At 38.0% G+C, this 22,483-nt stretch overlaps 1 protein-coding gene across 1 annotated transcript in view; it reads right to left on the minus strand.

Annotated features, from left to right (window-relative positions):
- NPHP1 (nephrocystin 1) overlaps nucleotides 1-22,483 on the minus strand; it is a 61,804-nt gene that overhangs the window by 37,818 nt on the left and 1,503 nt on the right. The window contains exons 2-7 of the mRNA XM_065891629.1: nucleotides 20,693-20,766; nucleotides 12,394-12,454; nucleotides 11,196-11,312; nucleotides 9,241-9,307; nucleotides 3,597-3,718; nucleotides 3,182-3,283 (exon numbers count right to left, since the gene is read on the minus strand). Coding sequence (XP_065747701.1) covers nucleotides 3,182-3,283; nucleotides 3,597-3,718; nucleotides 9,241-9,307; nucleotides 11,196-11,312; nucleotides 12,394-12,454; nucleotides 20,693-20,766 — 543 coding nt within the window. The remainder of the gene's footprint in view (nucleotides 1-3,181; nucleotides 3,284-3,596; nucleotides 3,719-9,240; nucleotides 9,308-11,195; nucleotides 11,313-12,393; nucleotides 12,455-20,692; nucleotides 20,767-22,483) is intronic.

The following is a 22,483-nucleotide window of genomic DNA, read 5'->3' on the forward strand; positions in this document are numbered from 1 at the left end:
GTTCCCAAACCAGGGATCAAACCTGCGCGCCCTGCAGTGGAAGTGTGGAGTCTTAACCACTGGACCTCCAGGGAAGTCCCCGAAGAAAATAATCTTGAGATTCGAAAGCCCTTTCCAGTCATGATACCAAAACCATGTAACTTTGATTTAACTACATAAAAAATAAAACATGGCTGAAAGTCAACAAAGAAGATATTTGCCACAAGTTTCTAAGGGTTGATATCCTTATCATCAAGATATGACAAAAACTCTTATAAATCAATACAATTTTCAAAAATCCCTTACAAAAATGAACTGAAAAGGCAATTTACAAAGAAGAAATAGAAATGGTCATAAAGCAAATGAAATCATGCTCAACCTCACTAGCTGTACAATAAATGCAAATAAAAAACAATAATGAGCCTTTTGGGTTTTTTTGGTCTATCACACTGGCAAAAAGATTGATGACAACCATCACTGGCAAACGTGTAGACAAACAAGCCCTCTCGGCTGCTGGAGATGGGAGTCCAAATAGGCATAACTTTCCTAAAAGGAAAAATGGCAAATTCAATCAAAATACAAAGGTGTAAACCCTTTGCACCAGCAATGAGCATTCAGGAATTTATTTAAGGGGAATAACCAGACAGTCTACAAGGTATATGTACAGACTGATCACAACACAGGGTCTTCTTTTCTAACAGAATCCCTGAATATAGCTAAATGAATATAGCTAAATGAATCAGCTAAAAGACTACATTTTCCAAGCCCTCCTTGCAGGTAGGTGTTGTCAAGAAACTAAATTCTGGCCAAGGAGATATAACTGGAAGTTTTTTGTTTAACTTCCAAGAAACCTTTAAAAGACTGCAACTCATGCCTTTTGACTTCTTCTTCCCCTTTCCTCTTTCACTGCTTGGAATTGTTAATAACGAAAGATCTAGCAGTCAACCTAAGCTAAAGAGATAACAACCCTAGGAAGAGCTGCTCGCACCTACCCACAGGGTAAAATATTAGATAGGGCCCTACCATTCCTTGACTGCCCATCTCCACACTTCCTCCACACACAAGAGAAATATGCTTCTACCTTATTTAGGCCACTATTTTGGAGCTCTTCTGTAACTCATAGTGGAAGCTTATCTTACCTTCTTTGCAATGTCATTTATAGTTATTATAGGTTGGAAACCTAAATGTCCATCTAAATGAGACTGGAATACTATGCTACCATTGAAACAGATGACCCAGAACTGAGCTGGGCAATAGGGCAAGGCACTCACCACCTGTGCCTACTGACACTTGAAATGTGACCAGTCGAAACTGAGATGTGCTATTTAAGTGTAAAATACACACTAGAATTTGAAGACTTAGCGTTAAAAAAAAAGAAAGGATTTTAAAATATTGATTATACGTTGAAATGAGATAATATGTTTGATATATTGGATAAAATAAATTATTAAAAATAATGTCACCAGGCTTCCCTGGTGGTGCAGTGGTTAAGAATCCGTCTGCCAATGCAGGCGACATGGGTTCGATCCCTGGTCCAGGAAGATCCCACATACCGCGGAGCAACTAAGCCCATGTGCCACAACTACTGAGACTGCGCTCTAGAGCCCGCAAGCCACAACTACTGAGCCCGTGTGCCACAACTACTGAAGCCTGCGTGCCTAGAGCCTGTGCTCCGCAACAAGAGAAGCCACTGCAACGAGAAGCCCGCACACCGCAATGAAGAGTAGCCCCACTCGCCACAACTAAAGAAAGCCCGCGCGCAGCAATGAAGACCCAACACAGCCAAAAATAAACAAATTAACTAAAAAAAAAATTAATAATGTCACCTGTTTCCCTTTACTTTTAAAAAATGTGTGTGGTATAATAAAAATACATATTTGGTCTTTATGCCAGTCCTTGGCACAGAGTTCCTAAAACTCTTAGAATTTCCTGAGTGACAGGAGTGTCTTTTGTTACTCATAACAAGCCCCTTTCAAACATACTTGAGTTTATGCTCATGAGGTCATGGCTTGGGGAGGGGTGGGTGCTGGTGGCCAGAGGAACCAGTGATTAGAAGGTGGAAACTTTTAGTGCCCCCCACCCCCTCACCTTCAGGGAGGGAAAAGGAGCTAGAGATTGAATTTAATCACTGACGGCCAATGAGTCGATCAACCATGTCTATGTAATGAAACCTCCCCAAAATCCCTAAAAGACAGGGTTTAGGGAGCTTCTGGGTTGGCCATCACTTGAAGTGCTAGCAGGGTGGTTCCAGGAGCACATGGAAGAACCAGGTCCCACTCCCTCCCTCTCCCAATACCTTGCCCTGTGCACCTCTTCCATTTGGCTGTTCCTGAACTATATCCTTTATAATGAACTGGGAAGCAAAAGTGAGGTGTTTCCTGAGATCTGTGGTCCCTCTAGCAAATTATTGAACCTGAGGAAAGGTGTGGGAACTTCCAAGTTTAGAGCCGGTCACACAGAAGCACAGCTAGCCCCGGGGACTTGTGACGGGCATCTGAAGTGGGGCAGTCTTACTGGACTGAGCCCTTACCTTGTGGAGGTCTGTGCTAACTCCAGGAGCTAGTGTCAGAATTGAACTGAATTGTTGGATACCTGGTTGGTTTCAAAGAATCAGTGTGGAAAAACAACATGTGTTTGGTGTCAGAAAAGAAACACACAGTTGCTGTTAGAAGTGGTGCAAAGAAAAACAAGACAGCTCAGTGTCGTTACTAGAAAATTTTAAACTACATTTGTGGTTTGCATCATATTTCTATTGGACAGCACTGATCTATATATATTGGCACAGAAAATGACCATGCTATATTATGAAATGTGAAAGAAATAGGCCATAAACATGCATATATAGTATGTCCACATCTTAGTAAAGGATCGTATATTTGTGGAAGTTAACACAAAGTTAACTGTGGTTTTGTTTCACAACAAATAATAAATACCTATTAACTTTTATGATCAACATTAATCCACAGAACATCTTCATTGTGGGATAACATTCTAGGGCTCAGCTACATAAGAGCACTTCATAGGTCTCCAGAACTATAATACACAGTATTTTTCCTATGCTCTGTCCCTCCAAAATTGAGGCAAATTCTATATCTTAAGTCATTCACTAGTCAATTGATCAAAGATTACATCTTAGTGTTTTCTTATAAATGAAAAAATGTCTTGAAGAAGAAAAAGGAAAGAATAAACAAAAAAGACTAACCTCCAAGTACGTTCTGGGAATAAGACCTTTGTTTCCTTTGGCATTCTTAGCCATCCACCAACCATCAGGGTTTTTTTCAATTATAAGGAGAATTTCCCCTTTCTTAAAGAAAATAAAAGTAAAAATTTTTAAATTAAAATTTACCCCTAAATTCAGAATTATCAACATGAAAACTATTTTCAAAAACAGAAGAGCGTCTACTCTTTTTACCATTTTACTACCAGGTAACTTTGATAACAGAATTTCGCCTGACTACCGCTTGTAAATCTTAATTATCACTTATTTTATTTAAACAGATTGAGTCTTTAAAAAGTTAATATCAGGAATATCTAATCCAGGAATACAGGTAGAGTTTTCTTACTACGTTAGGTACGAAAATTTATCCTTCAGTTAGCTTCCAGTCTGTTTCTACTACCTTAAATGTAAGGTCTCCGACTTGCTGAGCCGTAAAATCTCCAATAGCAACGTATTCTCCACTTGCGGCCTCTTCATCTTCTTCTTCTTCATCTTCTTCAGCAGAACTGTCATCGTCCTCTCCTTCAGTAAGCGCCGCAGTTCTGCAAAAAATAATTCTTTGACAAGGGTCACCTGAAATAACGTATAAGAACAGATCCAGATCGAGTACGAGTATAACTTCTACATATAGAACTGGCCTATATTTGGAAGTGGCAAATAAAGGGAATAAAGGGAAAGTGCAACTAAGTTTCTACCATCTAGCAAAGAATATGTGACCGAGGAACTGAGAGTGATGAGGAGTTAATATATCTGAGGAACGTACGTGACCTGGTGAAGCACGTGCTGGACTGGAGGCCAAGAGACTCGCACTGAAATCTTGGATTCATCCATTCAGCAGACGCTGCTTGAGCATTATTGTACAGTGATTAGAGCACGGGCTCTGAGTTTAAGTTCTGGTTCTATCTCCTTCTCACTGAGTGCCCTCGGATAGGTTTCTTTTAATCTCCCCATTTCTCATTGGTAAAGTGGAGATAATAACAGAACCTGCTTCATAAGGTCATCATGAAGATGAGAGGAGTTACAAACTTGCAAAGTGTTTACAACAGTGTCTGCAGGCTTTCAATAAAAGTCGGCGATGAGGATGATGATGACGAAGATATATGTCAGGTTCCATGTCAGACACAGTAGATACAGAGAAAAACGAGACACAATTCCCTGTCCTCAAGGAGGACAATGAAACAATCTATCAGACGGATAAGTACTATATAGTTCAACAGTTTACCTGCAGTAGAGGTAAACACAGGATACTAAGGAAGCACACAAGAGACACCTAACCTCGACTGCATGGGTGGAGATCAGAAAGCCTTAGAATTAGGTCTTGAGGGACGAGTTGGAATTAATCAGGTAAAAGGGGAGTAGAAAGATAAGGAAGGGAGTGGAGAAAGGAGGCTCAAGCTCAGGGAACCTCAAGTAGCTCACGAGTGGTAGGACGAGGCTTGGGAGAAATAAGCAAGAGATAAGATTGAAAAGAGGTGAGCAGAACGCAGCCCATGTGAGCTTTACCTCTAAAGGTGTTCCTTAAAAATGAAGGAAGGGAAAGGCATGATCTGATCTGCACTTCAGGAAGTTGATCAGGCTGTCAACGTGGGCAAGAGATTGGAAGAAGGGCTAAAGGCAAAAATGGCTGTTAACAGTGAGACATGAAACAGTTTAAACTAAGAATTAGGGATAAAGAGAAAGGTGTTTGGGAAAGATACTGAGGAGGGAAGAGCGAGGAGCTAAAATACTAGCTTGGATAAGTCGTTAAGTCTCCCTGAGCTTTATTTATTCATTCAACATTCAGCATTTACTGGGCACCTACTGTGTGACAGACACTATGTGCTAGGGGTGTAACAGTGAACAAAATAGAGGTCTTTGCTGTCCTAACGCTTACATTAGAGAAGCTTATCTTAAAATGGGATAACAGGGGCTTCCCTGGTGGCACAGTGGTTAAGAATCTTCCTGCCAATGCAGGGGACACGGGTTCGGGCCCTGGTCCGGGAAGATCCCACATGCCGTGGAGCAACTAAGCCTGTGCGCCACAACTACTGAGCCTGTGAGCCACAACTACTGAAGCCCGTGCACCTAGAGCCCGTGCTCCACAACAAGAGAAGCCACCGCAATGAGAAACCCACGCACCACAATGAAGAGTAACCCCCACTTGCCACAACTAGAGAAAGCCCACACGCAGCAACGAAGACCCAATGCAGCCAAAATTAAATAAATGAAATAAATTTTTAAAAATAAGAAATAAAAAAAATAAAATGGGATAACAATACTTTGATGCAAATGGACACTGCTAACCATAAAACTAGCCAAATAGACCCAAATGGCTCTTCTTTATTATGCTAATACAGTAAATTTCAATTAGTGATTTTTCAATGTCAAATTAACCTTGCATTCTAGAATAAATCCCACTCAGTCATGATGTACTGTCATTTTTATATGCCCTGGATTCTATTTGCTAACATTTTATATTGAGTTTGTGCATTCATTCATGAAGGCCTTGTATTTTTCTTATAATACTCTTAGCAGGTTTTGATAGTGAAGTTATCTAGCACTCATAAAATGATTTGGGAAATGTTTCTTTTTCAATTCTCTAGAAAGATTTTATAATACTGGTATTATTTCTTACTTAAATGCAGAAATTTATCAGTGAAGCAACCTGAGAGTTTATTCTGTGGAAAGGTTTTAATTATATATTCAACTTCTTTAGTAGATATTTTGGTAGTATTATTAAGATTTTCTATTCATCTTGTGTAAATTGAGTATTTTATTTTTCAAGGAACTTATTTTATCTAAATTTTCAAATTTATTGGCACAAAGATGTTCATAGTATCTTCATGGTACCTTTTAAATTTCTGTAGACTCTGTAGTAATTAGTTTTCTTCCCTGTTTCATTGTTGTTGTTTTCCTTCTCTTTCTCTTTTCTTAATCAGTCTTGCTTGGAATTTACCCATTTAATTAACTTTTCCAAAGAACCAACTTTGGGTTTATTGATTTTATCTACTGTACGTCTGTTTATTATTCACTGTCTTCTGCTCTTTATTATTTCCTTACTTCTATTTTTCTTGGGTTTAATTTGTTATTCTTCTTCTGGCTTCTTAGGTTGGAAACTTCAGTAATTAATTTCCAACTTTTCTAAACTATGCATTTGAAGTTATAAATTTCCCTCTAAACACTGCTTTAGCTGCAGCCCACAGTTGTATTTTATTATCATTCAGAATATTTTAAGATTTCCATTGTAATATTTTCTTTGACCCTTAGGTTACATAGAAGTATGTGACTTAATTTGCAAACATTTGGAGACTTTTATTTTTCTGTCATTTGAGTTTTTTAAAAAATTGATATATAATTGACATATACCATTGTATTAGTTTTAGATTGTCACTGAGTTTTAATGTAATTCCAAGTCATCAGACTATACACTACATGATATCAATCCTTTGACATTTGTTGACAATTGCTTTATGATCCATTATGATTCATTTTGGTTAATGTTATACATGCACTTGGAAGAGAGGTGTATTATCTAGTTGGATACAGCATTCTACAAATATATTTTTAATTAGGTAAAGGTGGTTAAGGTTTGTGGATTATATAGCTCTCCTTCAGTGCTAACAATTTTTACTTTATACGTTGTAAAGCTATGTTGTTAGGTGTCTACACATTAGGGATAATTTTTTTCTATTGAATTGATGCTTTTACTATTATAAGATGTATTTATCTATTAAATTACTTTTGACCTTAAAGTCTTCTCTGCCTGATACTACTATAGCTGCATCACCTTTGTTTTCGTCAGGGTTAACATGGAATACCTTTTTCTAATCTTTTACTTGCAACCTACCTATGCTGTTTTAATGGCCATAAAGCACAAGAAGGTTGTGATGTGCCCTAATGGAGAAAATAAGTGTGTTAGATTTCTTCAGGCATGAATTATAGGGCTGTTGGCTGTGAGTTCAATGTTAATGAATCAGTAACATACATTAAATAAGGTATCTTTAAACAGAAACACACATAAAACAAGGACATGTTTTACTCAGGTTTCAAAAAAAACTGTGACCAGAGCCTCACAGAAACCTAGCTGTGTATTTTCCCTAGAAGCCATGGTTCAGTATTCACCTAGTCAGTATTTGCAGCTACTTTATGGAACATAACCACAGCAAATAATGAGAGTTGACTATATATTATAAATTCTTAAATATATATTTTGCTTTACACAATCAAGTGTTCCCTAAAGACATTTAGCAAAGAAGAAATAGGCTTTTCTATTTACCCACATACTGGTGCTCTTCATTCCTTCTTGCAAATACAGGTTTCCTGTGGGATCATTTCCTTCTTGCCTATAGGACTTCCTTTAGCAAATTTCTCAGCATTTGTTTGACAAATTTTCTCAGCTTTTGTTTGTCTGAAAATGTCTTTATTCTACTTTAATTTCTGAAAGACACTTTTGCTGTACACAGAATTCTGGGTTGATAGATTTTTTTTCTTTCAACTCTTTTATGATGTCACTGCATTATCTTCTGACCTGTATTTTTTCTAACAAGATGTCAACTTTAACTTGAACTGTTGTTTGCCTATACATATGTTTCTTTATTTCCCTGACTGCTTTTAAGATTTTCTATTATTTTTAGTTTTCAGCAGTTTAACTCTGATGCATCTATGTGTAGTTTTCCTTGTATTTATTGTTTGGGGTTGCCTGAGGTTCTTGGACCAGTGCATTGATAACTTTTTTAGATCTCAATTTAAAAACGTATTGAAATATTTCTTGTGCTCCATTCTCTCTCTCCTCTCCTTCTGGGACTTCAATTTACACATATGCTATAACTTATGACCATGTCCCAGATCTTTCTCACATTTTGTTCTGTTCTTTTCATTCTTTTTTTCTTTCTGTGCATGAGTCTGAAAGTTTTTCATTGCTCAGTCTTTGGGCTCACTGATCTTTTCCTCTATTGTATCCAGTCTTGTGTTAAACGATCCAATTTTTTTTCTTTTCATATATTGTTTTTTAGTTTCAGAATTTCCATTTTGGTCAGTATTAGTTTCCATTTCTCTGCTTAAGATTCCTCTCTAATCAAGCAATCTGCCCATCTCTCTTAACATATTGAAAATAGTTGATTTATAGCTCTGGTTTGCTAATTCTCACATCTGGGTCATCTAGACTTCCAATGATTATTTTTTCTCTTTATTATAAGACATTTTCACCTTTTTGAAGCTATATATTGAACCAGATTTAGAAAGTCCTCAGCCGTTATTCCATCAGATATTATATTTTGCAGTTGTAGAATGTTCATTTGGTTATTTTCTATATTTGAGTTCTCTTAAAATATGCCATGTTTTTCCATTCCATCCATCTTTTCTTCTATTTTCCTCAACATATTAATCATATTATTCAGAAATCCTTGTCAGCTTACTCTACTATCTGGCTCAGATTTGGCTCTGCTTTTATTGACTTTCACTGCTTAATTATTATTTATTTCCCCCTTTTGTTTTTTTGCATTTCCAATCATTTTTTTAAAATTACTAGACATTGTGGATAATACATTTAGAGACTTTGGATTATGTGGTCATCCTTTAAAGAGTGTTGAATTTTGTTCTGTTATACAGTTAAATGATCTTGTTCCTGTTAAGGTCTGATTTTAGGCTTTGTTGGAAAAGATTTACTTCAGTTTTTTTTTTTTTTTTTTTTTTTTTTTTTTTTTGCGGTACGCGGGCCCTCTCACTGCTGTGGCCTCTCCTGCTGCGGAGCACAGGCTCCGGACGTGCAGGCTCAGCAGCCATGGCTCACGGGCCCAGCCACTCCGTGGCACGTGGGATCCTCCCGGACCGGGGCACGAACCCGTGTCCCCTGCATCGGCAGGCGGACTCCCAACCACTGCGCCACCAGGGAAGCCCTACTTCAGTTTTGTCTGTATTCCAAGATCACAGTTCTTAATATTAGGGTGTTTTCCTTACTCCTAGGGCATAGGCCTTATGTGATCTCCAACTAAATGCCTGAAGCATTCACCAAGGTATCTTTACTCCAGCTAGGTACAAATTCGAATATTTTTCCAGGGTTCTGTGGCCTCCAGAATCTTTTAAGCTCTCAGTCTCCCAGCAGGCGCTTTCCGCCAGGCCTTCTGGAATCATGCTCTGTGTAGCCCAGGAGTCCATTTAGATTTCTGCAGTTGTCTCTCTGCAACTCTCTTCTATCTCTCCACTCTCTCCACAAGTACCAGCAGCCTTAGCAAGTCCAGAATTTTATCTCTGCCTCCTCAGCCCGGTGAGACTGCAGCTCCCTGTTTGGGATTCCTGCACCACCGCCCATAAACTAACTCCAGGAAGAGGGTCTGGGTAAATGCAGGACTCAGCTCATGTCTCCCTGTATTAACGATATCAACCCTGCTTGGTTGATGTTCAACGAGTTCAAACAGCCATTTTGTATATTTTGTCCAGATTTTACAGTGTTTATGGTAGGAAGGGTAAGTCCAATATCAGCCACTTTTGTCATTCTCAGTACTGGAAATCAATGGAAATTCTAGAATCCTTGCATCTATATTCTTTAGCATTTCTTCCCAGGATACAGTGTAAAAGTACGGGAACAGCATTTGAAGAGTCTAGTTGACTTTTTCCTTTTTTCTTCCTATGAATTGGGTTTGTTTATACTATCAAGTTTTCTTTCCATTTTACAAAGGCTATTATTAACATCCACTCCAGCAGGAAAAGAATGCATGTTTCTGCTTCCAATTTTTAAAGAATATTTATAAAAGGAGTAAATAAATATGCAAATAGACAATCCAAATAATTTTCTTTTTACACATCAACACTGACATTAAAGGCATGATCCTTATTTTCTTTTTTTAAAAAATTTTTAATAAATTTATTTATTTTTGGCTATGTTGGGTCTTTGTTGCTGCGCGTAGGCTTTCTCTAGTTGTGGCAAACAGGGGCTACTCTTCATTGCGGTGCATGGACTTCTCATTGCAGTGACTTCTCTTGTTGCGGAGCATGGGCTCTAGGTGTGCGGGCTCAGTAGTTGTGGTTTGCGGGCTCTAAAGCGCAGGCTCAGTAGTTGTGGTGCATAGGCTTAATTGCTCCGCGGTATGTGGGATCTTCCCAGACCAGGGCTCGAACCTGTGTCCCCTGCATTGGCAGGCATATTCTTAACCACTGCGCCACAAGGGAAGCCCATGATCCTTATTTTCTTCTTTTTTTTTTAATATATTTATTTAGTTTGTTTATTTTTGGCTGCACTGTGTCTTCGAGGCTGTGCATAGACTTTTTCTAGTTGTGGTGAGCAGGGGCTACTCTTGGTTGCAGTGCGTGGGCTTCTCACTGTGGTGGCTTCTCTTGTTGCAGAGCACGGGCTCTAGGCACGCGGGCTCAGCAGTTGTGGCTCGTGGGCTCTAGAGCACAGGCTCAGTAGCTGTGGCACACGGGCTTAGCTGCTCCGCGGCATGTGGGATCTTCCCGGACCAGGGCTCGAACCCGTGTCCCCTGCATTGGCAGGCGGATTCTTTTTGCAGTACGCGGGCCTCTCACTGTTGTGGCCTCTCCCGTTGTGGAGCACAGGCTCCGGACGCGCAGGCTCAGCGGCCATGGCTCATGGGCCTAGCTGTTCCGCGGCATGTGGGATCTTCCCGGACCGGGGCACAAACCCATGTCCCCTGCATCGGCAGGCAGACTCTCAACCACTGCGCCACCAGGGAAGCCCTGCAGGGGGATTCTTAACCACTGCACCACCAGGGAAGCCCGATCCTTATTTTCTAACATCTGTTTATTTAGCTCTTCCGATCTCTGTTTTGTTTCCCCAACTAGCTTGTAACTTACCTGAGAGCAGAGATTATGGCTTCTACTTCTTTACATCTCTCATGGGATCTCACACTTTCTATTACACACAATAAATAAATGTTGACTAATTGTACTGTTACTGCCATTTGTTTTTATCTATATATGACTTTATTCTGAGTCAAACATTAAAACTGTTGGTGACATAATATCTGAAAGAAAGAAAGGAAGGAAGGGAGCATTACTCAGTGACATTTTCTCTACTTATGGACACAGCAAGTTCCTGCAGTTGGTGGGTAAGCTTATCCAAAAGATTGTGTTCCTCCTCTTTCTTCTGATTGTAACTCCCAACAGGGGCAGGTTCATCAGCCTATGAGAGAATATAAGTCTATTTCACTAAAAAAATAAAAATAAAAATTTGTTTCCGATTATATTTATGTTAAAAGTAAAAAACTCCAATAAGTGCTATAAGACAAAGCAAATATTGATACGAGACTATGCCTACCTTAGAGAAATAACTTTAAAAGAAATGTAGATTATTATGTTGGAATGCAAACCAAATGACAAAATAAATGTATACCTCCTATTTTTTTGTTTTGTTTTCTTGCTTGGTATTGTAGTCCCTCTATAGTCAGTAAGGGACAGGTTCCAGACAGAGGACTGAGTCGAAAACACAAGTGCCAAGTCCAAGTTCTGCCACTTACTGGCAGTGAGACACTGGGAAAGCTGCTTCACCTTTGGAAGCCTCAGTTTCCTCATTTGTGAAACAGGAATAGTTAGGTTTTCAAATTTAGGGTCAGTCTGCCTGCGGAATTACAGTTTTGTGTCACTGGAGAAATGCAGAAGAGACACTCAGTGACCCCTTGTCTCAGACGCAGTAAAGGAGATCCACATGCAGGCAGGTAGATGACTTTCAAATGCCTTCCACCCTAAATGCTCTGTGAGTCTCTGGCCCGGACACCTAGCTGAAGCTCAGGCTCATATTAAAAGAGGAAATCCTGATGGGAACTGCCCAGAGTAAACTCTAGTTTGCCCTGTTTCTACAGAGTCACCAATATCAGGGCTGCCATGTGATATAAGAAGTTTCTCTACCACTTACCCTCAGGGCCAGATTAGGTACTCTCCCCACAATGTAATTAAAATGAAAACAATTCTAAACTGTAAAACATAAAACTTACGCAATGCAAAAATAAAAATAGCTCCTTCCAGGTTTTTCCGAGTCCTCAATGCTGGGTGAGTTCATTAAAGCTGAACTTTTACCAGGATTTGGAGCCCTGTCTTTTCTGCTCCCAAGCACATTCAGTAAGCCCATCGGGCAGGTCAGCACTGACCACAGTTACACTTCATAACTTATGTGAACCCAGGAACTTACCCCTCTAATGAACTTCCACTAAACAAAATATTTGGGTAAAAACGGAATTTTTTTTAACATGATTAACCATAATACTTACTTTGCTTAATTTTTGAAGAGTATTTTTATTTTCATCTATTGCCTGTTTTAATTGGATACATCTAAATTTTAAAAAAGAAAGAAACAAAATATTGATTTTTTAATTGTCAGAACGAAAAGCTATTTTATAAAATCATACATAAGTCTTTAAGCAGGTAAAGCAATTTCTTTCTTTTTTTTTTTTTAAAGCAAGCATCTGCCATTTTTTTGTTTTTTTAATTAATTAATTAATTTATTTATTTTTGGCTGTGTGGGGTCTTCGTTTCTGTGCGAGGGCTTTCTCTAGTTGTGGCAAGCGGGGGCCACTCTTCATTGCGGTGCACGGGCCTCTCACTATCGCGGCCTCTCTTGTTGCGGAGCACAGGCTCCAGACGCGCAGGCTCAGTAGTTGTGGCTCACGGGCCTAGTTGCTCCGCGGCACGTGGGATCCTCCCAGACCAGGGCTCAAACCCGTGTCCCCTGCATTGGCAGGCAGATTCTCAACCACTGCGCCACCAGGGAAGCCCAGGTAAGGCAATTTCTATTGCATGAATGATGTTTAAAAATTCATATGTAAATGCCTTTCCATCCATTAGCTTGGGTGATGCTCATAGTCAAGATCTCAGGTATGAGGTATGATAACCAGAACTCAGAAAACTTCAGTGACTCTGGGCTTCAGTTTCCTATCTCTAAAATAAGGAAAGCACTGGACTTTAAAAATGCTTCTCCAGCTCTAAAATTCCATAAACCTAGGATGCAACCAAGATGACAAAATAATGATAATAACAGCTAAAATTTATTTTTTGCATCACAAATACTGCTAAGCATCACCTCATTTGAGTCTCATAACAATCCTCACTCCAGCTGAAGAAAGTGAGGTTCTGAAAAGTGACCAGAGCTAGTCAGAGGGAGAGTAACCATGTGAAGGCAGAGTTTAGGATTCTACAGCTGGCCTCTCCCCACAACAGCACACTCCCCTTGTGAACATGGCCCATCCATATGGGTACGGCGTTTTAGATATTTCATGGACAGCTCATATAATTTGGCTTAAGTCTTAGACACCCATATTAGAAGTATGAAAACGACCAAGTTTGGGGTTAGTGGAGGCAAACTATTCTATATAGAATGGATAAACGACAAGGTCCTACAGCATAGCACAGGGAACTATATTCAGTATCCTGAGATAAACCATAAAGGAAAAGAATATAAAGAAGAATGTATATATAGGTATAACTGAATCACTTTGCTGTACAGCAGAAATTAACACAACACTGTAATTCCACTGTACTTCAATTTAAAAAAAAAGAGAGAAAAAAATGACTGAAAATGGGCTACAGCTAGTTATGAGTTTTCAAAAATCAAATGCTTTCTCCACCAATAACCTGAAAAAGTCATTATTTTTTATGCTGAGTTATTTTTTTTTTCTTCCAGAGACTCATAAAATGAAATAAGCAGTGAAAAGGGGGACAAAAATCCTTCGTGAAAGAGGCAGAAAAGACAAGTAGAAACATCAACCTGCAGCTGACCCTGCTAGTTATCTACCCCAAAGCCCTTCTGCCACCCTCCTCCATGCTGGCATGCTTGGCCTCCCACTGACACGCAAGTGATCAGCCTCCACTGCAGGTAGGGTGCGTGTATGGCCCAGCACTGGCCAGTGATACATAAAAGAAATGTGTTAGGCAGTTCCCCCCATTTTGTTCTCCCTGATGGAGCAGGTAAAGAACCATCATCCTTTCTGCTTTTAGGTAATGATGACTGGGGACTTTGTAATGGTATGCAGGGCTGTCACTGACAAGCTGAAGATGACTGAGCAAGATGACAGGAAGGGCTGGTCCTTGAGACCTATAAACCCAACAGTAGAAGAACCCATGGCAACTCTCTAGAATAATCAGCTTAGTCCCTCATTCTTAAAAAAAAAGATAATCCAAGGACCATTGGGCATAATGAAGAAAACTAGCAACATGGAAGATAAAATTTAAGACTAACCAAAAGTAAAAAAATCTGAGCCCAGAGGAACCAAAGACAACTCAGAGAACAGAAAAGAACTTTAAAAAAAAACACAACTCCCAATCATGGAAGTATTAATGAGATAACCTAAAAACAGGAACACAATGCTAGAAAAAAGAAAAATTAAAGAACAAGGAAAAACACTTGTAAATTAACAATACAGCTGCTGAAATAAAACATCCACGGAAAAGTTAAAAGAAAAAGTTGGCGGCTCTCGCCTTCTGAGATGGCCCACGCTCCGTGGAGTGTGTTTCTCTCTAAATAAATCCACTTCTTACCTATCACTTTGTCTCTCACTGAATTCTTTCTGCAATGAGACATCAAGAACCTGAGCTTCATTAAGTCCTGAGACCAGGTGTGTGATCTCAGTTAAAAGGCCGTGGGTTCAAGTCCCAATCTGGGTTTTGGCTGGGTCTGAGACCCGGCCCATGGGTTCAAATCCCAATCTGAGTTGCACGGTTTCAGAAGGTTTGAGGAAAAGGAACACTGAGAAAGGCTTGTGCAAGGTCAGGATTGGCTAAGATAAGACTGAATTTAGGGACTTCCCTGGCAGTCCAGTGGTTAGGACTCTACACTTCTACTGCAGGAGGCATGGGTTCAATCCCTTGTCAGGGAATTAAGATCCCGCAAGCCAAAAAAAAAAAAAAAATGTGTCAAGAGAACCTCTCAGGCATAAACAGAAAAACAAAGAAACAAAAACTAGTGGGGAGAGACCTAGAGGAAAATTCCGGGAGGTTCAATACCTGACTCAAAGGTGTTTCAGGAAGAAACAAACAGAAGTAAAAAAATTATCTTTTAGTAAAAGAAACTCTCCCAGAGCTCACGAGAGACAAGTTTTCAGACTGAAAAGACCCCTTGAGTGTTGAGAAGAATTAAAACAACACCTAAATACACCGTGACAAAATTTCAAAACACCAAGGCTGAGGAGAAAAGCCTCAGACAGAGATCAATTACAAAGGAATGACCATGAAACTTGTCAGCATCACTGGGTGTAAAGGAACCAGACAATGTCTTCAAAGGTTTAAGTAGAAATTTTTTTTACTCCATATCTACCCAATTATTAATCAAACATAAGGGCTGAATGTTTTTTCCAGACATGCAAATATCAATGTGTATTTTAAAATGACTGTGAGGGGATCTTTTTATACACAGAGAAGACTATTACTTGGGTATAAAAATAATTATTAGCTTATTAAAATAAAATTTAAAAATCTAGTTTTCCCTGGGACTTCAATTCAGCATATAACTCTTATTCTATTTTAAAATCTAGTAAAGCAAGTACAATTACCTTCCCTTTTTCTTTCATTATTGTTTGATTAATTCAACTTGAGCTAAATTCCTCAAATAATCAATCCTACTAATGAAGGTAGTTAATTAAATTCCCACATCTTAAAATTCATTTAAATTTTATTTTGCTTTTAAGCACTCTGCCTGACTTAAGTAAAATTTTTTCAAATGTTCTAATGAATCATTTAAACTAGCAGCACAAATCTCACATCCATCTGAATGTTATAAATTCTTTAAATACCTAAAGCATACAGATTATTTTAATGATGTCCTAAACTTAATACAAAAGTAATAATAGTCTAATTTGATTTAGTTCACCATGTCTATGTACTTTTAAACTCTAGTTAATTTTAAACTCTCCCAAGGATTAAAAAGAAAATTCAAAACAAAACAAAAAACAATCATCCATCATGAGAACAGTTTTCCCATCTCAAGAGAGCTCAGGTCACCATCCCAAGCAAGGCAGAATTGCTAATAGACAGAGACTTCTGACAGGTCACAGGATCTGGGGCTACATAGGCCAAGGACTTAGCACAATTTGGCCTACGCCACTGATGTTCACTCTGAGCTGTTTTTATAGTTGCTGTCACAATAGCAAGTCCATAACCTTCAGGCTTAGGTTGTTTGCTCTTAGACCCAAATTATACCATGACATAATTCTTGCATTTGATTCAAATGGAGCAAAGGCTGCAACTTCACTGAGACTGTAGTGAAGTTCCTTCTCTTGCTTAACTAAATTCTGCATTTCTTGGACAAGTTTCTAGAAACATACAGCCCACCAAAACGGAATCAAAAAGAGCTAGATAATTTGAACAGACCAATCACTAGAAGTGAAATAGAATCTATAATTTTAAAAACTCCCTGCAAACAAAAGTCCAGGACCAAATGGCTTCACTGGGGAGTTCTACCAAGCATACAAAAAGAACTATACTGATCCTTCTCAAACTCTTCCAAAAGACTGAAGAGGAGGGAACACTCCCGAAGTCATTCTATGAAACCACCATCACCCTGATACCAAAATGAGACAAGAATAACACCAAAAAAGAAAATTACTGGCCAATATCTTTGATGAATATAGATACAAAAATTCTTAACAAAATATTAGCAAACCAAATCCAACAACACATAAAGAAGATCATACATCATGATCAAGTTGTCAGGGTCACACAGATGGTTCAACATATGCAAATCAATGTGATACACCACAACAACGAAAGAAAAGACAAAAACCACATGATCATCTCAATCGATGCAGAAAAAGCATTTGATAAAATTCAACATTCATTCATGATAAAAACTCTTACCAAGGAACTTCCCTGGTGGTGCAGTGGTTAAGAATCTACCTGCCAATGCAGGGGACATGGGCTCGATCCCTGGTCTAGGAAGATCCCACATGCTGCGGAGCAACTAAGCCCGTGCACCACAACTACTGAGCCTGAGCTCTAGAACCTGCGAGCCACAACTACTGAGCCCATGAGCTGCAACGAGTGAGCCCACATGCCACAACTACTGAGCCTGTGTGCTGCAACTACTGAAGTCTGCACGCCTAGTGCCCATGCTCCACAACAGGAGAAGCCACCAAAATGAGAAGCCCATGCACTGCAACAAAGAATAGCCCCCCCACTCACCGCAACTAGAGAACGCCCACACGCAGCAACGAAGATCCAACACAGCCAAAAGTAAATAATAAATAAATAAAAAATTTAAAAAACAAACAAAAAAATCTCTTACCAAAATGGGTATAGAGGAAACATATCTCAACATAATAAAAGCTACTTATGACAAACCCACAGCCAACATAATACTCAATGGTGAAAAGCTGACAGCCTTCCCACTAAAATCTGGAACAAGACAAGGATGCCCACTCTCACCACTTCTATTCAACTATTAGAAGTCCTAGCCACAACAATCAGACAAGAAAAAGAAATAAAATGTATCCAGATTGAAAGAGGTAAAATTGCCATTATATGCAGATGACATGATATTATATATAGAAAACCTTTAAAGACTCCACACAAAAACTACTGAACTGATAAAGAAACTCAGCAAGGTAGCAGGATACGAGATTAACATACAGAAATCAGTTGCATTTCTTTACACTAATGATGAAATATCAGAAATGGAAAATGAAAAAAATATATATATATATCAGAAAGGAAAGTAAAAAAAAAAAATCCCTTTTAAAATCACATCAAAAGGGACTCCCCTGGTAGTGCAGTGGTTAAGAATCCACCTGCCAATGCAGGGCACACGGGTTTGAGCCCTGGTCCTGGAAGATCCCACATGCCACAGAGCAACTAAACCCATGCGCCACAACTACTGAGCCTGCGCTCTACAGCCTGTGAGCCACAACTACTGAGCTCACATGCCACAACTACTGAAGCCCATGCGCCTAGAGCCCAAGCTCTGCAAGAGAAGCCACCACGATGAGAAGCCTGTGCGTTGCAAAAAAGAGTAGACCCCGCTTCGCCACAACTAGAGAAAGCCCACACGCACCAACAAAGACCCAACAAGGAAGACCCAATGCAGCCAAAAATAAATAAATAAATTTATTTTTTTTTTAAAAATCACATCAAAAATATAATAAAGTACTTAGGAATAAACCTGAGTAAGGAGGTGAAAGACTTATGCTGAGAACTGTAAAACACTGATAAAGGAAACTGAAGATGATTCAAAGAAATAGAAAGAATTAATGTTATTAATTGGACTGGAAGAATTAATATTGGATTAGATTGGAAGAATTAATATTATTAAAATGACCATACTACCCAAAGCAATCTACAGATTTAATGTAATTCCTATCAAATTACCTATGACGTTTTTCACAAAACTAGAACAAGTAATCCTAAAATGTATATGGAACCATAAAAGACCCAGAATTGCCAAAGCAATCCTGAGGAAAAAGAACAAAGCAGGAGGCTTAACCCTCCCAGGCTTCAGACAACACTACAAAGCTACAGTAATCAAAACAGCATGGTACTGGCACAAAAACAGACATATGGGTCAATGGAACAGAATAGAGAGCCCAGAAATAAACCCACACACCTACGGTCAATTAATCTTCAATGAAGGAGGCAAGAATATACAATGGAGAAAAGACAGTCTCTTCAGCAAGTGGTATTGGGAAAGCTGGACAGCTGCGTGTAAATCAATGAAGTTAGACCATACACTCACAATGTACACAAAAATAAACTCAAAATGGCTTAAAGACTTAAATATAAGGCATAGAACCACAAAACTCCTGGAAGAGAACATAGGCAAAACATTCTCTGACATAAATTGTAGCAATGTTTTCTTAGGTCAGTCTCCCAAGGCAATAGAAATAAAAGCAAAAATAAACAAATGGGACCTAATCAAACTTACAACTTTTCCACAGAAAAGGAAACCATAAACAAAACAAAATGACAGCCTATGGACTGGGAGAAAATATTTGCAAATGATGCAACCAACAAGGGCTTAATTTCCAAAATATACATACAGCTCATACAACTCAGTAACAGAAAAACAAACAACCCAATCAAAAAATGGGCAGAAGACCTAAATAGACATTTTCCCAAAGATATACAGATGGCCAACAGGCACATGAAAAGATGTTCAAAATCACTAATTATTAGAGAAATGAAAATCAAAACTACAATGTGGTACCACCTCACACAGGTCAGAATGGCCATTATTAAAAAGTCTACAAAAAAACAAATGCTGGAGAGGGTATGGAGAAAAGGGAACCCTCCTACACTGTTGGTGGGAATGTAAATTGGTGCAGCCACTATTTAAAACAGTATGGAGGTTCCTCAAAAAAGTAAAAATAAAGCTGCCCTATGATCCAGCAATCCCACTCCTGGGCATATATCCAGACAAAACTCTAATTCAAAAAGATATGTGCATCCCTCTGTTCACAGCAGCACTATTTACAACAGCCAAGGCATGGAAACAACCTAAATGTCCATCAACAGATGAATGGATACAGAAGATGTTATATATATATATATATATATATATATATATATATATATATATATATACACACACACACACACACACGCACACACACACACAGTGGAATACTACTCAGCCACAAAAAAGAATGAAATACTGCCATTTGCAGCAACATGGATGAACCTAGAGATTATCATATTAAGTAAGTCAGAAAGAGAAAGAAATCTAAAATATGACACAAATGAACTTATCAATGAAACAGAAACTGACTCACAGCCATAGAGAACAGACTTTTGGTTGCCAAGGGAGGGGTGGGGGTGTGGGGGAGGGATGGATTGGGAGTTTAGGACTAGCAGATGCAAACTATTCTATATAGGATGGATAAACAATAAGGTCCCACTGCATAGCACAGGGAACTATATTCAATATCCTGTGATAAACCATAATGGAAAGAATATGAAAAAGAACATATATATATATATATATATATGCACACATACACATATATACGTATAACTGAACCACTTTGTTGTACACCAGAAACTAACACAACATTGTAAGTCAACTATATTTGAATTTAATTAATTAATTAATTATATCTATAAATTCTGCATTTATCTTAAAACATTTTTATTGCCTTCTCACTTTAATGTCTTATAGCTAAGTAGTGTTAGACATACTAACTAACCACTGTGAACCTTAATTTTCTCATCTATATTAATGAGTACCTCAAAATGTTATTGTAAAAATTAATTAAAAAGTTTTTAGAGCATGGACCACACTGCTTGGTACATACAGAGTACAAAATAGATGTAAGCTGCCCCTTTTTAACATTTGTAATTCTCTATTTAATCTTATCATTCCAACATTTCGACTAGGTAGACATAGATAATTGTAGGAAATATTGTAAAATACATTTTGGAAAATTTCATTCATTGTTACCTCAATATTATTTCCCATTATTATTTTGTCTTTTTAGAAATGTTATTAATTATAAAAAGAAATAATTCCTCAATTTCTATGCTGTAAATACTGCTCACTGAAATGTAAGTACAGTCCCTACAAAGCTAACATAATTTCATATGCTTTACCTTTGGTAAATATCTCGTCTTCTACTGGCTTCTAGAGCGCCTTTCAATCGACTCTCAGAAAGCAAATCATCAACCTACAATAAATGGAGACTGTTTAAAGTATCATATTGTTAAACGCCATATAACCTTAGGAAATAAAATTTTAATTCTTTTTTCCCAATATTTTATAATGAATACTTTTAAATATACAATGAAGTTGAAAGAACTTTATAGTGAACATCCAAATACCCACCACCTAGATTCTACCATTAACATTTTACTATACTTTTATGACACATCTATTCATCAATTCATCTTATTTTTTATGTATTTCAAAATAAACTACAATCATCAATATATTTCCCCTTAATACACCAATGGGTATCACTAACTAGAGTTCAATATTTGGTGTAAAATTTACATACAAATGAAATGCACAAATCTTAAGTATACATTTACTGAGTTTTGGCAAATGCATATACCCATGTAATCCAAACCCCTATCAACGTACAGAAAATTACCATTACTCCAGAAAGTATGTACTCGTTTGTTTAATCATTTCACAAGAATGTTTTTGAGATACTTCCATATTGTTGTGTGTATCATTAGTTTATTCCTTCTTATTGCCGAGTAGTATTCATTATATGAATAAACCACAAATTTTTAAATCCTCATTCTTATATCTTACATTGTGATTTAGTAATTTCCAAACACTATGTGTAAATTTGCCAACATACCCACAAAAGAGGCACATACATCTTTTGCATTCTATAGATACTGTGGAGAAGATAAAGTGGATGAAAGAAGAGAAATAAAAATTCTCTACTCTTGCCATTTTGCATCTGTTATTTACAAAATCCACACACATGCTAACAGAGTCGGTCATCACAGGCATGACCCAGATGGGCTCTTGATCACTTGTCCCATGGATACCAAGTTGGAAATCTGTTCCATTTTTTGCTTCAGGTGTCTTCCGTGGGGCCAGGGAAGAATGAGCTCACACTATGTCCTTCACAGACATACAGGGTATCAAAAGGCTCTGGAGCCAATTTGTCTCCGACTTGAATAATCCTGGCAATAGTTTACTTTGTTACATCTTTGTAATAATTATAATTTTTTTAGTTTACTTCTACAACATTTCCTGGTTCTCTCAATGTCCCACTAAATTTAAAATTAAATACAAAACCATATTAAGCATCTGGCCAAAGCTTAGCTTAAGTCAATGTCTCATCAAGTTTTATTTCTACCAGAAGAGTATTCTATTTTGTTGTACCACTATAATTCCAATAGAGTCCATTAAGAAACATTTATCCATCCCATCTTTTGTACTTTTTAAGTGAAAGTCCAAAAGTGAATAAAATATGAGCATTCAGTACATCTCTTACCTGCTAAAGTTTATAAAATAATTCTATTTAGTGGAAACAATATTTGGTAATAGATCAAATGAAAAATAAAAAGTAAAATTAGCAAAGTAAAATAGGAATTTCAGAAAATAAATTAACAACACATTAATTACTACTTACTTTTTTCTTACAAACTTTTTTTTTTCTTGGCCATGACACGTGGCCTGTGGGATCCTAGTTCCCCGACCAGGCATTGAACCAGGGCTCTCGCTCAGCAGTGAAAGTGTGGAGTCCCAACCACTGGACCACCAGAGAATTCCCTTTCTTAATTTTTTTTTTTTACGGTATTTTTTTAAAACGTGGACCGTTTTTAAAGTCTTTATTGAATTCGTTACAATATTGCTTCTGTTTTATGTTCTGTTTTTTTGGCCCCCAAGCATGTGGGATCTTAGTTCCCCGACCAGGGGTT

Source organism: Phocoena phocoena, chromosome 14 (assembly GCF_963924675.1).
Source record: "Phocoena phocoena chromosome 14, mPhoPho1.1, whole genome shotgun sequence".
Classification (NCBI taxonomy): Eukaryota; Metazoa; Chordata; class Mammalia; order Artiodactyla; family Phocoenidae; genus Phocoena; species Phocoena phocoena.